A 14909-nucleotide genomic window follows, 5' to 3' on the forward strand; every position below is an offset into this window, starting at 1 on the left:
AATAAATTCTACTCTTGTCAGATTTAAATGTTTGTGTAATGTTGTGAATATACATGTGATTTAATTGACATAGGCCTATTGAAATATTCAGAGTTGCTTGCAAAACTGAACATTGTGCATGTAACGGATGGGTCTCAAAAGAATGATGATACACACTGATGCACTTTGACATTCGCTCATATTTTAATGCATTATATAGACTAAATTTAATCTGCACAGTTTTCTTGTAGTGGCTCAGTATAAATAATGCATGTGTGATCTGGTTATTTGGCATCATGTTTACTGTGCAGAGATGAAATTATAGTTACATAGACATATAACGACTCGATTAAGTATGTAACCCTCGTTCCCTGATGGAGAAGTTATACCATGACAACATTAGGGGTCTTACTTGGGAGCCCCTAATGTCGTCACGACATAACTCAGTCAAGTCAACTTTATTTGTATAGCGCTTTATACAATACTGGTTGTGTCAAAAAAGGGAAGGGAAAACATATTAGCAGGACATTTGTTTATTTACATATATATACATATATATATATATTATTATTTACAAAAGATAGTCATTCCTAATCACGTCTTTCCATCAAGTTAGTTTGTGAAGAGTTAACCTGAAAGATTTTAGCCAAAAGAATGATTCTCAGAGCTTTTCTAAACCATCTATAAAAGAATGCATACACAAAAGGGTTACACAGAGAATTCAAATATCCAATCCACAAAAATACATCAAATACGGTTGGTGGTATTGTGTATTCAAGAAACGGATCTACTAGATTACAGAAGAAAAAGGGTGAGATGCTGACAATAAAAACCCCCATGATGATAGCCAGCGTTTTTGTGGCCTTCCCCTGGGTTTTGTTTATAGATACACAGCTTTTCTTGCCAAAGGGTGCTGAATGCTGTATAGATTTTGATTGTCTTCGTGCAACAAGCAGAATTTTTAGATAAATGCTGACAGCAATTATTGTGGGAAGGCCGAAAGCAAGAAATGAGGAAATGGTGCTGGCTGCTGCGGTTTGAAAGATGATACAAGCTCCTTTACAGGCTACATTATCGAAATAAAACTCCTCACCACCCAAAATGTTGAGTTGTAGAAACACCATAGAAAATCCAACAAAGGCAGCCAGACTCCAGCTTAGGGAAATCATAATGAGGGAAACGGGAGGTGTGATTTTATTCTGGTACTGAAGCGGGTGACATACGGCATAATAGCGATCGATTGAGATGAAAGATATGTGCAAAAGAGATGTGATGCATAACATAATATCGACACTGCTGTGTATTTTACAGAACATGTCTCCCAAGTACCAGCAAGTCTCAACAGAGCGCAGCATGCTTGGAGGCATTACAAAACCTCCGATGAGGAAGTCGGCCATGGCCAGAGACAGGATGAGGTAGTTTGTTGGTGTGTGCAGCTGCTTGAAATGAATGATGGCGATGATGACCAGCAGGTTTCCACATACTGTGGTAAGCGCTATGGCACTGAAGAACAAATAAAGCAATATTTGAATCTCTGACGGGTAGATGAATCTCTCACAGGAGTTGTTGGACGACCCAAAACAGAGAACAGGCCCACGGTCAGTCCTAGTCCAGGATGAGTTGTTTAGGTCCATCACCAGCTGGACATGGTCTGTTGCAAACACACACAGACATTTATGTATAAGCAAATAATACACTGCTTTTCTTATTATCATAACAGCAATGTGACCTTTTACCACTAATAGTTAGATTTCATAGCCATAAACACATAAAAACATTATCAGCCCTGCAGCTTGAACATGAATTATACCATTAGACATTATTGACAGACCTTACCTGTCTACGCAATAGCGAACATGCAGAAAGCACTTATTTATATCCTTACCCCTCCTGCGTTGCATCACTACTGTCACTACATCAATCCTCTATCAACAGAAAGCTTTTCCTATGAGAGTTCCCTCTATTTTGATCCTGAGTTACATAAATCAATGAATGCAGTCTGTTAAACTTATTATTTTTCTTAATCTTGGTGCTTTTATGTTCCTGGATATTTGATATATATTAAAACTAGCAGAGTTCAGCTGCTAGGATTGAATTCAGCATGCATTCATTATTTATATTTGCTTAATTTAAATGTATTTTATGTGCATTTTTTTATTGTTTTGCCTTTGTTCCAGTACCAGGCTTTACATTTTGAAATAAGAAAACCCTTCCTAAAATGTGCATAATTGCATTTTTTTTTTATTATGGACATTTAAAGAAAGAAAATAAATATAAATTATTTTAGTATTTATTTTGTGAAAATGTTTCATTTTTTGAAACATATTATGGCTGTCCAGTTGTGATGTCATTTCCATCATCACCAAGAGTTTTGCCCCAATAATGCTCAACAGGATCAGTGAAGAGCTTCAGATGAAATATGAGACGTGTTGTTTGAAAAAAAAATGGTGTATGATTTATTTTGAAACAATTTTCCCACAGAAATTCCTAGTAAATTTCAGAAATAATTACGGCGAAATGTTAAGTAACACATTTAATTAATCATGAATTTTGGAAGTATAAAAACCAATTTAATGTCCACCCAATTGGCCCAACGACGGAATCCAATGGCGTGGGCGAAGGTATAATACGTGTAGGTCTTTTACTTGCGCACTTAGTTTATCAGGATTTAGTTTCAATTTTAGTCTAGCTCCATGTTTAATCTGACTCCAATTTCAAATGATCATTAAATTTAGACTGTATTTCTAATTAAGAACTGATCACAGATATCGATTATGTATTAATTTAGATATCTGATTATTCTGGATGTCCCATACTTTCAATTATTCGTTCATCAGGGACCCAATGTCGCATTTGAGTCTCACGTGGCCTGCGCGGATCTCACGATCACAAACTCGCCAGTCTGATTTTCGTCAGAGGATCTAGGTTGATTAATACCTGTTTTGTCTGGCAGCCTACTGCTTGCTCTTGACAAAAAGTGTAGTTTATTTAGTCATTTCCCGTACAACTTGCTAGAATCAGTGATAGACAGAAATCAGAAGGTCTCAGATGACGTGCCTACTGCTCCATTCATACATGAACCTCTGTTTGACCTATCCTGGCCGTAGATTTGAGGTAACATCAGCCTCCACGTGATCTACTAGTCATAATGATTTCAGGAGAGTTCATAATAAATCAAATATAACATTTTATTTGTCAGGTATAAATGTATCATGCCAATTGCATAATTAATCAATTAGAAGCCTATTCAGAAAAGATCATGCAATTGTGAATCACATTGTAGCCACATGGCAATTCTATGTTCCTGTACATGGATTAGTGCAGCTATATGGGAAATAGTCGAGTGTTCCACGTTGGAGACAAACAAATTCAACATAGTCACACAACTTGAAATTGCTGAATAATTCCAATGTTACAGTTATTCTAATTTTACACAAGACACATGGTCTAGAATGCATAGTATCTACAACCTTTTACCTAAGTATTTCACACTTACAGTAAAGCAGTCATGTGTTTAAAGAATAAACTCAGCTAGTCTATGTGCACATGTAGTAGCTGAGTTTATTCTTTAAAACACATGATAAACTAAGTGCGTAAGTAAAAGACCTACATGCATTATACCTTCGCCCACGCCATTGGATTCCAACGTTGGGCCAATTGGGTGGACCTTTCTTGTAAAACACACTCTAGTAATCTTTGTTTGCAACTTCAAAAAAAGTTTTTTTTAAATTGCAGAACATAACTTTTTTTTTCTGTGTCATTTCCAATCAAGCTGTAAAAGTGTGAAAATTTTATATTTCTGTGTATTCAGGATATGAAATTGGCCTTCGTAAAACAAGAAGTCAGACATTTTGTACTGAAAGTTTGAGATATAGTGGAGAGGTTAACATGGTCAAAAGTGTCCAGTGGCATGATGGGACCCTTATTTTTTCATGCTTTTATGGTGTTGATGAAGACAATGATTCTTGATGCATGAAATATTAAAGCTAGATTATAGATTTAATTCAAAGCTCATTGTTGAAATACAGGCCTTTGCATATTTCATTATAATATGCTTAAAATCCTAATCAAATGTCTTTTTGATTCCTCCAGTGAAACTGTCATATCATACCTGTGTAATTTCTGACTCTAGAGAAATCCTGTTGTGGAAATAACTGGTGGTTAGAATTATGTATTCTTCATCTAAAAATGTTTGTGAGCTGAGGGACTTATTAAATGTGATAAACATGTTTGCAATATGTCTTGCTGTTTATCGGCACATTCACACCTGTCCTCATTAAACTCCAAAAGAATCACACCTGATTCTGATTGATCCCTACAGGAGTGAAAACATTGACCTCAGAGCGTCTGGAGTTGCATCATTCTGATTGTGCTAATTAAATAATACAGAATAATAAGGAGTGGGGCATAAAAAAGTCATAAAAACAAGATAAATGAAAATATGAATGAAAAAAAATCATTAGGAAATAAAAAATATAAGCCTTTAAAGTGTTTATTTTGTGTAATTGTTGTTTTTGTATTTATTTAAAAAAAAAGTGGATAAAGAGAGATTTGTGGATAGAATTGGACATAATGGTCAGGGCAATATGCCTAGCATATGAAGTTAATATGTTCCAATGCATTTATGTTTATTAATACTTTTCAGTGTTGAATGAACTGTAATGGATTTCTCTTTTTTATCTCTTTTTTAATCTTTATCGCAATGCATTGTGGGATTGTAAATTGTCTTAATACATTTTGCATTTGCATTTTTGAGATCTACATTAAGTGCTTCAGCAACAGCAATCTTACCGAATATGGGTAATGAATAGACACCCCATAATCAAGTAAATAAAATGTCACATCAAATGCATAAGTGAATAGCTTTGATATACACTATACAATTCAAAAGTTTAGAGTCAGTAAGACTTTTTTTAATTAATATGTTTATATAGCAAATATGCATTAAATCAAAAGTGACCGTAAAGATGTAAAAGTAAATTGCAACACGGTTTCCTTGAAAAATATTAAGCAGCACAAGTGTTTTCAACATTAATAATAATAAATCTTTCTTGAGCAGCAAATCAGCATATTAGATTAATTTCTATAGGATCACGTGACTAAAGACTGGAGTAATGATGCTGGAAATTCAGCTTTGCTTAACAGGAATAAATATTAATTATATTAAATATATATTAAATACATTAAAATATATTCAAGTAGAAAACTGATATTTTAAATTGTAATAATATTTTACAATTTTACTGTTTCTACTGCATTTTTGATCAAATAAATGCAGCCTTGGTGAGCGTAAAAGACTTTCAAAAACACTAAAAAAATCTCACCAACCCCAAACTTTTTGACAGTAGTTTATGTACTAGGTTGGAGAATCATTGAGCCATGGCTAAAGCAGAAAACTGAAGTAATGTATATTTTAAGTGCTTGGCTGTTATTTGCTGCCACATCATGTAGGAGGGTCAGAGAAGACGATGAAGTGTATTTAAGGGACTCTTAACTCACTGTTAACATACTGGTAGTCCATCTAGGCCAGAATTTTATAGGTTTTTGTTTTCTAAGACTGAGACAGGCAGGATGGATTTATCATCACAGGAATATGATCCCACTCAGTTTTGTTATCCTGCAGTGAATAACTCTTGTCTTAAAGGCACACATCATGTTTCCACTCAGACTGTGGTGTATCTCCTATTGGTGTTGGCGATGACTGTGACCATTCTTGGAAATTTGGTGGTCATCATCTCCATCGCACACTTCAAACAGCTCCAGACTCCCACTAACATCCTGGTGATGTCTCTGGCTCTAGCGGACCTGCTGCTTGGACTGGTGGTCATGCCTTTCAGTATGATCCGTTCTGTGGGTGGCTGCTGGTACTATGGAAATGCCTTCTGTTTGCTACACTCCACTTTTGACTTGTTTCTCACATCAGTGTCTATTTTTCATCTCATTTTTATTGCTATTGATCGACATCAGGCTGTTTGTTATCCACTTCAGTATCCTGCAAGAATAACCATACCTGTCGCATGGGTCATGGTGATGATAAGTTGGAGCATGGCTGCGTTATATTCTTACGGCTTAGTGTACTCAAAAGCTAATGTGGAAGGACTGGAGGAATATATTGAATCAATATACTGTATGGGAAGTTGCACTTTGCTTTTCAATGCATTGTGGGGAGCCATAGACACATTAATAGCTTTTCTCTTGCCTTGTTCTGTCATGATAGGACTGTATGCAAGAATTTTTGTGATCGCAAAACAGCACGCTAGAAAACTCTGTGAGACAAACCAGCATGAAAACGAAAACATGTTTAAAAGCTCTCGACGATCTGAGCGCAAAGCAGCAAAAACTCTAGGTGTGGTTGTGGGTGCTTTTATTATTTGCTGGCTGCCATTTTTTATTAACTCTTTGATTGACCCTTACATCAACTTTTCCACTCCAATTGCTCTCTTTGAAGTGTTTGTCTGGTTAGGCTACATTAACTCAACCATAAACCCCATCATTTATGGCCTATTCTACCCATGGTTCAGAAAAACCCTTTCTCTTATTATAACAAGGAGAATATTTGAACCAAATTCTTCTGATATCAATGTTTTTACTGTTTGATTCCATTTGTGCAGCACATTTCCTTTGCAAATCACATAAATAAAAGTGTAAAATCAGATGTTTATTCTGTGCAAAATTAAAAGGTGATCTAAAATCAGATCTCTGCACACTTATTATGTTAAATACACATTGCATGCTGAATAATGAAAAAACTATCTGAACTCTGATTTTATGATTCAGACATTTTTAAAATGTATATTTTATTCAGTTTTCAGTGTACAAAAGTGGTATGCTGAAGCTTAGGGCATATTTCTTCAGTAGGCTTCTGTACATTAAGTATTTCCTTCCAGCCAAAGAAAGCCTTTAAAAGCTTTGCAGGAGAAAGTCATTCCTTTGCGTTTTTATTTATCTCAAATACATGATCTACTTGCTGCCATCTTTGCTCGTGGGTGTTCCGTTCCAGAGATTTTTAAATTAGATTATAAGGCTGAAGATGTATATTGTAGTTTATACAGTGTTACCTTGATAAAGTGGAGAAAATTAAATATACTGTGTATATTGGTTTTTTTTTTTTTTTTAAAGGGGAGGTTTATGAATTTGGCCCAAGACATCTTTAATGTTCAGGGCAAAAATAAGACTGAGGGTTAAATTGTTTAATAATATTTACAGTATGTAACACAGGGGTGGCCAGTGTCGGTCCTGGAGAGCCACAGTCCTACAGATTTTTGCTCCAACCCTAATCAAACACAGTTTATGAATTTGGCCCAAGACATCTTTAATGTTCAGGGCAAAAATAAGACTGAGGGTTAAATTGTTTAATAATATTTACAGTATGTAACACAGGGGTGGCCAGTGTCGGTCCTGGAGAGCCACAGTCCTACAGATTTTTGCTCCAACCCTAATCAAACACACCCCAACCTAATCAAGGTCTAGAGGTTACTAGAAAGCTACAAGCAGGTGAGTTTTTATCAAGGTTGGAGCAAAACTCTGCAGGACTGTATAGCTCTCCAGGACTGACATTGGCTACCCCTGATGTAACATATAAAGCTTGTTTGCTTTTTTGTCTTTCTGTGCGGTTAACCAGAAAATGGCATGCTATGTTATGATCCGTGGTGCTGCATTTTGATTCATAGGATTTGTTTGTCTTTTGGGAAGACCATTAAATAGATCACAATTCTTCTAGTAAAAAAGAATGGATTTTTTTCAGCTAAAACTGCATAGCTTTCATTTATGGACAAACCAAAAACTTTAATGTAATTTCAGATGGTACACCCTCAGAAAGAATGTACAAGCTGTCGCTGGGCGGTACCCTAAAGTACAAAAGCCCAAAGGTACATATCTGTATCTTATTCACCCCTAAATGGTAGTACCTTAAAGCACGTGTCAAATTCTGATCCTGGAGGGCCATTGTCCTGCAGAGTATAGCTCCAACCAGCTCCAAAACACCTGCCTGGAAGTTTCTAGTAATCCTGAGAACATTTATTAGCTGGTTTATGTGTGTATAATTAGAGTAAGAACTAAACTCTGCAGGACAGTGACCCTCCGGAAGCTGAATTTGACACTCTTAAAGGTACATACTAATACTTAAAGTGTGCATATTAATACGTAAAGTGACATATGTGACCCTGCCTGTGAAAACCCAGCTAAAGTAATTTTTTGTGATTTACAGTTTTCTACATAAAACCATCCTTCATAAAGATCAAAGATCACAAGCATTCTGTGAAAATATAACCTTTATATCTTTAATATTGACTGAGTAAGGCCATGTCAAGGATTGAAATCATAGTGAAATTAATGGTTGAAATCAAACTTTGATGCTTGTTATCTAATAATTAGATTTTGAGACTTTAGCCTGGATTTTACAGACAGGGTCACATATTAGTTCCATTTAAAAGGGTACCGCCCCAGTGAAACTTTTGTTCCTTTTTTTGAGAGTGTATATTTTTAATTTTTAATAAGTGCTTGTTGATCATTTGCTGCTCTATGATGATGTGGGAGGGTCAAAAAAGCATGAAGTGTATTTTAGGGCCTAACTAGTCCAACTGAATCAGAATCGACTATTTGTATTTTCTGAGGCGAAGACGAAGGCAGGATGGATTTATCATCACAAGAATACGATCCCACTCAGTTTTGTTTTCCTGCAGTGAACAACTCTTGTCTTAAAGGCACACATCATGTTTCCACTCAGACTGTGGTGTATCTCCTATTGGTGTTGGCGATGACTGTGACCATTCTTGGAAATTTGGTGGTCATCATCTCCATCGCACACTTCAAACAGCTCCAGACTCCCACTAACATCCTGGTGATGTCTCTGGCTCTAGCGGACCTGCTGCTTGGACTGGTGGTCATGCCTTTCAGTATGATCCGTTCTGTGGGTGGCTGCTGGTACTATGGAGATGCCTTCTGTTTGCTACACTCCACTTTTGACTTGTTTCTCACATCAGTGTCTATTTTGCATCTTGTTTGTATTGCTATCGATCGACATCAGGCTGTTTGTTATCCACTTCAGTATCCGACAAGAATAACCATACCTGTCGCATGGGTCATGGTGATGATAAGTTGGGCTCTGATTGCAGTCTATTCATATGGTCTGCTGTACTCAGAGGCTAATGTGGAAGGACTGGAGGAATATATTGAATCAATATACTGTATAGGACGTTGCAGTCTGCTTTTCAGTAAATTGTGGTCTGTTTTAGACACGTTAATAACTTTTTTCTTTCCTTGTTCTGTCATGATAGGACTGTATGTTAGAATTTTTGTAGTTGCAAAAAAACATGTAAGAATAATCAGTGAGGCAAACCATCATGAAACTGAGAATGTGTTTAAAAGCTCTCGGCGATCTGAGCGCAAAGCAGCAAAAACTCTCGGTGTGGTTGTGGGTGCTTTTATCATTTGCTGGTTGCCATTTTTTATTAACTCTGTGATGGATCCCTACATCAACTTTTCCACCCCACTTGCACTCTTTGAAGTTTTTGTCTGGTTGGGCTACATTAACTCAACCATAAACCCCATCATATACGGCTTTTTCTACCCATGGTTTAGGAAAACCCTTTCTCTCATTATAACAAGGAGAATATTTGAACCAAACTCATCTGATATTAATGTTTTCACTGTTTGATTTAATTTCAGTCTCACGTCACTGTGCAGCACACTGGACAACAATTGAAATTTTTATACTTACTGAAATCATTTACATCAAAATGTGCAAATAGCATAAACTAAAGAATAGTGTAAATTGCATGTGTTTTATCTGTGCAAAATTAAAAGATGATCTACAATCTGAATTTGTATCCTGGCAAAATACGCCTATATAAAACATAAAAAACTCAACTTTTTGGAAAATCAAAAACAAAAGCAGTCCATCTTAGTTTAGTATAACTGAATGTGTCAAGCACAAACATAAATGTGCTGTGTCACACCTATTGTGCTGTATCATTGTGGTGCTAAAGTCTTTTGGTGCATGAGATAACATAAGTGGCAAAGCAAGTAGGACTCTATTTCTAAACATTCATAGATACAGGCCCTACTAGGTCCAAAAACCGCCCCTTCATTCAGTATATGAGGAAAATATGAGCAAAAATAAAGTAATTCTGGCACACTATGCCTTATGTATGAAATACATATTGCCTCCCAAATGATGAAAAAACAACCTGAATTCTGATCTGATGGTACAAACATAAAAAAAAAAAAATACTGCAGATTTTTAATCTAATATAAAAGCTAAGGCACATTTATTCAGTAGTTTTGGTTACACTTTACTTGAAGGGGTGTGAATAAGACTGACATGACACCTTCATAATCATGACATGACACCTACATAATCATGACATGACACATGTCATGAATATGAAGGTTTTTTATGCATGTTTATGACAACTGTCATTAAGTGTCATTCGCTCAGTTATGCAATTTTTAATGCAAAGATGACATTGTTTGAGATGTCTTTGTTATGGGCTATGGTTAGGGATAAGGGTACACCCCTTCAAGTAAAGTGCTACCAAAAGTTATTTAACTCAGCTAGGGGTCAGAAAGGGACTACAAATGCAAAAACCGAATTCAATTTATATACCTTGGCATGAATAACAACACTTTCTCCTAGTTGAGCAATAACATAAAACCTCCTTCATATTCATGACATGTGTCATGTCATGATTATGAAGGTGTCGTGTCAGTCTTATGCACACCCCTTCAAGTAAAGTGTTACCGTCGTTTTTTATACATTCAGTGTGATTTAACCCAATGTCTATAAAAGCCTTTCTGGAGAAAGGAATCCCTTAGAATTCTTATAATAGGGGGTTGAAATATAGATTCCTCCATTTTAATTGATTTTTCATGAGCCGATATCGATTCTTAAATCCCGAGAATCAATCGTAGTTTGCTGGTTTCAGTTGATGTGTGAACAAAACTGCACTAAACATTAGCTATTTGTAGCGTGCCGCCTGTCCAATAAATTGCTGTATGCTTTGTGTGCTTTGTTACTTCTGATATGAAACAAAGTCTTAGCTTTCAGATTGTTTATTTTATTACGAAATTTAAATAATAAATACCGTTTTGGCACTCTTTAATGTGGCGCCACAGAACGCAGTAGCTGCCTCAAATTAAGCTAAGTGCTAGTGCGTTCGCGTATCGTGTCTCGTGTAATCGCACAGACTTTTAACTGCAGAAAGACGTCACCTTTACCTAAGGAAAGTTATTCAATGTCCCTCAACTCTAGAGAGTGTTTTGCTAATAATATGCTCTATATTACATATTCTATATTTTTAAACTGTTCGTAAATATTTAATATATCTAATTCTTTAAATAAATGTGTCATGAAAACAAGCTCTTAAGAAAGCCACAGTTGAAATGTTTATAATTTTTTTTTAACTAATCAGAGTAGAAACATAATTAGCCTATATATTAACAAGTTATTATTATTATTGTTATTGTTGTTGTTACCAACTGCTTTATGTGACATTTAAATGTTTCTAAACAAATCAGTTAATTTTATCCTACATTACTATAATATTTAATATTATAGTAACGTACCAACTGACAGGGTTTACTGTATAGATTACAGCATTAGTTAGAAATTTTTCCTTTAAAAAAAAAAACTGTACTGTACCTGATGTATATCCAAATGAATCAATATTGAATCGAATCGATATCAGAATTGAATCAAATCACAAACTAATCAAATTGTGAATTTGTGTCAGTAGCCAGACCTAAATCTTCTTCATGTCAATGACAGTAATTTAGATCATGGGTGTTCACTTCAAGATTTTTTTTTTTTTTATTAAATAATGAATTTTTCGTCTTTGTCATGAGATAAATGTCAGAGCTTTCATTTATACGTTTTTTCCACAATTTTATTTAAACTATACTTTTATAAGATAATTGAATAATGGACAAACAGAATATTTAAATAATGTCATTTCAGTCATATATATGTATATATATATATGGTTATATATTCCACATATACAGTATATACAGTGGGTACGGAAAGTATTCAGACCCCCTTAAATTTTTCACTCTTTGTTATATTGCAGCCATTTGCTAAAATCATTTAAGTTAATTTTTTTTCCTCATTAATGTACACACAGCACCCCATATTGATTGAAAAACACAGAATTGTTGACATCTTTGCAGATTTATTAAAAAAGAAAAACTGAAAAATGCTCAGTATTTAGTAGAAGCACCCATTTGATCTAATACAGCCATGAGTCTTTTTGGGAAAGATGCAACAAGTTCTTCACACCTGGCTTTGGGGATCCTCTGCCATTCCTCCTTGCAAATCCTCTCCAGTTCTGTCAGGTTGGATGGTAAACGTTGGTGGACAGCCATTTTTAGGTCTCTCCAGAGATGCTCAATTGGGTTTAATGGAGATGCCTTCTGTTTGCTACACTCAAGTTTTGACCTATTTCTCACATCAGTGTCTATTTTTCATCTAATTTTTATTGCTATTGATCGACATCAGGCAGTTTGTTATCCGCTTCTGTATCCTACAAAAATAACCATACCTGTCGCATGGGTCATGGTGATGATAAGTTGGTGCATGGCTGCATTATATTCTTATGGCTTAGTGTACTCAAAAGCTAATGTGGAAGGACTGGAGGAATATATTGAATCAATATACTGTATGGGAAGTTGCACTTTGCTTTTCAATGCATTGTGGTCCGTTTTAGACACATTACTAACTTTTTTCTTGCCTTGTTCTGTCATGATAGGACTGTATGCAAGAATTTTTGTAGTTGCCAGAAAGCACATTAGAACAATCGGTGAGGCAAACCATCATGAAAATGAGAGCACGTTTAAAAGTTCTCGAAGATCTGAACGCAAAGCAGCAAAAACTCTTGGTGTGGTCGTTGGAACTTTTATTATTTGCTGGTTGCCATTTTTTATTAACTCTTTGATTGACCCTTACATCAACTTTTCCACTCCTTTTGCTCTGTTTGAAGCATTTGTCTGGTTAGGCTACATTAACTCAACCATAAACCCCATCATATATGGCCTTTTCTACCCATGGTTCAGAAAAACCCTTTCTCTTATTATAACATTGAAAATATTTGAACCAAACTCTTCTGACATCAGTGTTTTCACTGTTTGACTTTGGTTCTTTTTCATGTAATTTTGATCTGACTCACAATTTGATCTGGTCAGCATTTGTTGTTTTTAACTTAGCGCATACTTTCTTACTGAAATGATTTGTGTATTGTGCACAAATAATGAACCATATGAAAACGTTGGAACACAGTTACACATTTTCTCCATATATAAAATGTAAAACACTACATACAGAAGAAAATACCCATTTAGTCTTAAACAAGCACTTTATACATTTTGCACTCTGTACTCAAGTAGTTTTGTTATGATCCATATTTGGTGTTTAATCCATGTAAGATTAAAGGGTGCTCTAAAAATCTATAGACTGGCAAAGAAGAAAAACAGTGTCAGTCCAACTAGTGGCCTGTATCAAAAGCCAGGGTTACAAGTCAAGTTTCTGATGACAACAACAGACAAAAGCAGTCCATCTTAGTTCAGTTTAGATGAATTTGTCATGTACAAGTGAATTAATATATGCGCACATTAAGGTAAAAACATATAAGCTTAATTAAATTAAAAAGCTTTATATAATGTCATATATCATGTAGCTTTGTAGACTAGATTTTATGGCTGCAGATAATGACATAAGTACCAAAATCATCCAAAGTGACACCATATTTTCTTGTGTACATTATCGCTTATTCACTATATGGTTTACTATATGGGAAAATGTCATTAAAAAATGGTGTACTGGCAGCATTTGCTACATGAACGTGAACAATACAAATTTACAGAAGCAAATTTAGTAACCAAAAGCCTATATGTATTGTTTTTGAGAATGAAATCACGAAGCCAAACAATTCTAATATCTAAAAATTCTGAAGACTGTTATCATGTGTTTTTTATAATGCTGATTGCTCATATTTTATGTATCTGGTGGGGTTTTTTTCCTCAGTGAACATCAATTATATGATTGTATTCTGTGTTACATTCTTGTGGCAATAAAATAAAAAAGTAAAAATGCTGTTCCTCAGTGCTTCCTGTACATTTAAGAAAAAATACTTAAGAATTAAATTGCAATTATGTAACCATATAAAAACAGCACAATAAGAAAATCACGTCATCATTTTTAAAATGCACAAGTTATAATTTTCTTTTGGGCACATGCACCCGGCTGTCCAGTGTGGGTCAGTATATTGGCTCTGTATTAAAGTGACAGCAACCTAATAGACCTGCTTATGTCTGTGTCCTTAATGTTAATCAAACAACAACAACAACAAAAAGAAGGGGGGGGAAATCACTCACTGCTCTTTACAGAATAGTTTTTGTAGCCTATTTAATGTATACAGTGAAGACTAAGTATTTTATTTTAAAGGGGTCATATGATGTTGCTAAAAAGAACATTATTTTGTGTATTTGGTGTAATGAAATGTGTTTATGCGGTTTAAGGTTCAAAAAACACATTATTTTCCACAAACTGTACATTATTGTTTCTCCTCTACACGTGAACCGGAAGTTGCTGCCGACTTTTTTTTTCAGTGTAGTGACATATTTCCTTCTGAAACGGAATATTGAATAGAGGGTATGGTTTTATTTTGGCGCTCCTCCTCTCTGTCTCTCACTCATATCAAACTAACGGTTGGAGGGGTGTGTTTAAAAGGATATTCTGCCCAAGCCGTCAAACTGACATCATCAGAGAAGAACTGCCATTCCAGAGCAGAAGCAAATGTTCAGATTTTGATTAAAGATTACCAAGACAAAAATTTTTTTCAGCAGATTAACTTGCACGGATTAATTGTTCACATCAAGACTAGCAATGTGCGCTAGTAAAGTAAATAAAGTCAATTTTGATTTCATGCCGACTTTAA

At 35.1% G+C, this 14909-nt stretch overlaps 4 protein-coding genes across 4 annotated transcripts; 3 read left to right on the top strand and 1 right to left on the bottom strand.

Annotated features, from left to right (window-relative positions):
* Nucleotides 1–569: 569 nt before the first annotated feature.
* Nucleotides 570–1613, bottom strand: taar10 (trace amine-associated receptor 10). Its single transcript, XM_016526802.1, has 2 exons — nt 1289–1613; nt 570–1216 (listed from the first exon to the last, which is right to left on the bottom strand). The coding sequence occupies exons 1-2, from the start codon at nt 1611–1613 to the stop codon at nt 570–572; spliced, it is 972 nt and encodes a 323-aa protein (XP_016382288.1).
* Nucleotides 1614–5550: 3937 nt separating this feature from the next.
* LOC107719422 (trace amine-associated receptor 13c) lies at nt 5551–6576 on the top strand. Its single transcript, XM_016526833.1, has one exon. The coding sequence runs from the start codon at nt 5551–5553 to the stop codon at nt 6574–6576; it is 1026 nt and encodes a 341-aa protein (XP_016382319.1).
* A 2032-nt stretch (nt 6577–8608) lies between these two features.
* On the top strand, nt 8609–9634 carry LOC107719423 (trace amine-associated receptor 13c-like). The gene has a single exon (XM_016526834.1). The coding sequence runs from the start codon at nt 8609–8611 to the stop codon at nt 9632–9634; it is 1026 nt and encodes a 341-aa protein (XP_016382320.1).
* An 838-nt stretch (nt 9635–10472) lies between these two features.
* Nucleotides 10473–13105, top strand: LOC107719390 (trace amine-associated receptor 13c-like). The gene is made up of 2 exons (XM_016526803.1): nt 10473–10502; nt 12359–13105. Exons 1-2 carry the CDS (start codon nt 10473–10475, stop codon nt 13103–13105), a joined length of 777 nt encoding a protein of 258 aa, XP_016382289.1.
* Nucleotides 13106–14909: the final 1804 nt, after the last annotated feature.

This window comes from Sinocyclocheilus rhinocerous, unplaced genomic scaffold (assembly GCF_001515625.1).
Source record: "Sinocyclocheilus rhinocerous isolate Xijiao unplaced genomic scaffold, SAMN03320098_v1.1 scaffold303, whole genome shotgun sequence".
Taxonomy (NCBI): domain Eukaryota; kingdom Metazoa; phylum Chordata; class Actinopteri; order Cypriniformes; family Cyprinidae; genus Sinocyclocheilus; species Sinocyclocheilus rhinocerous.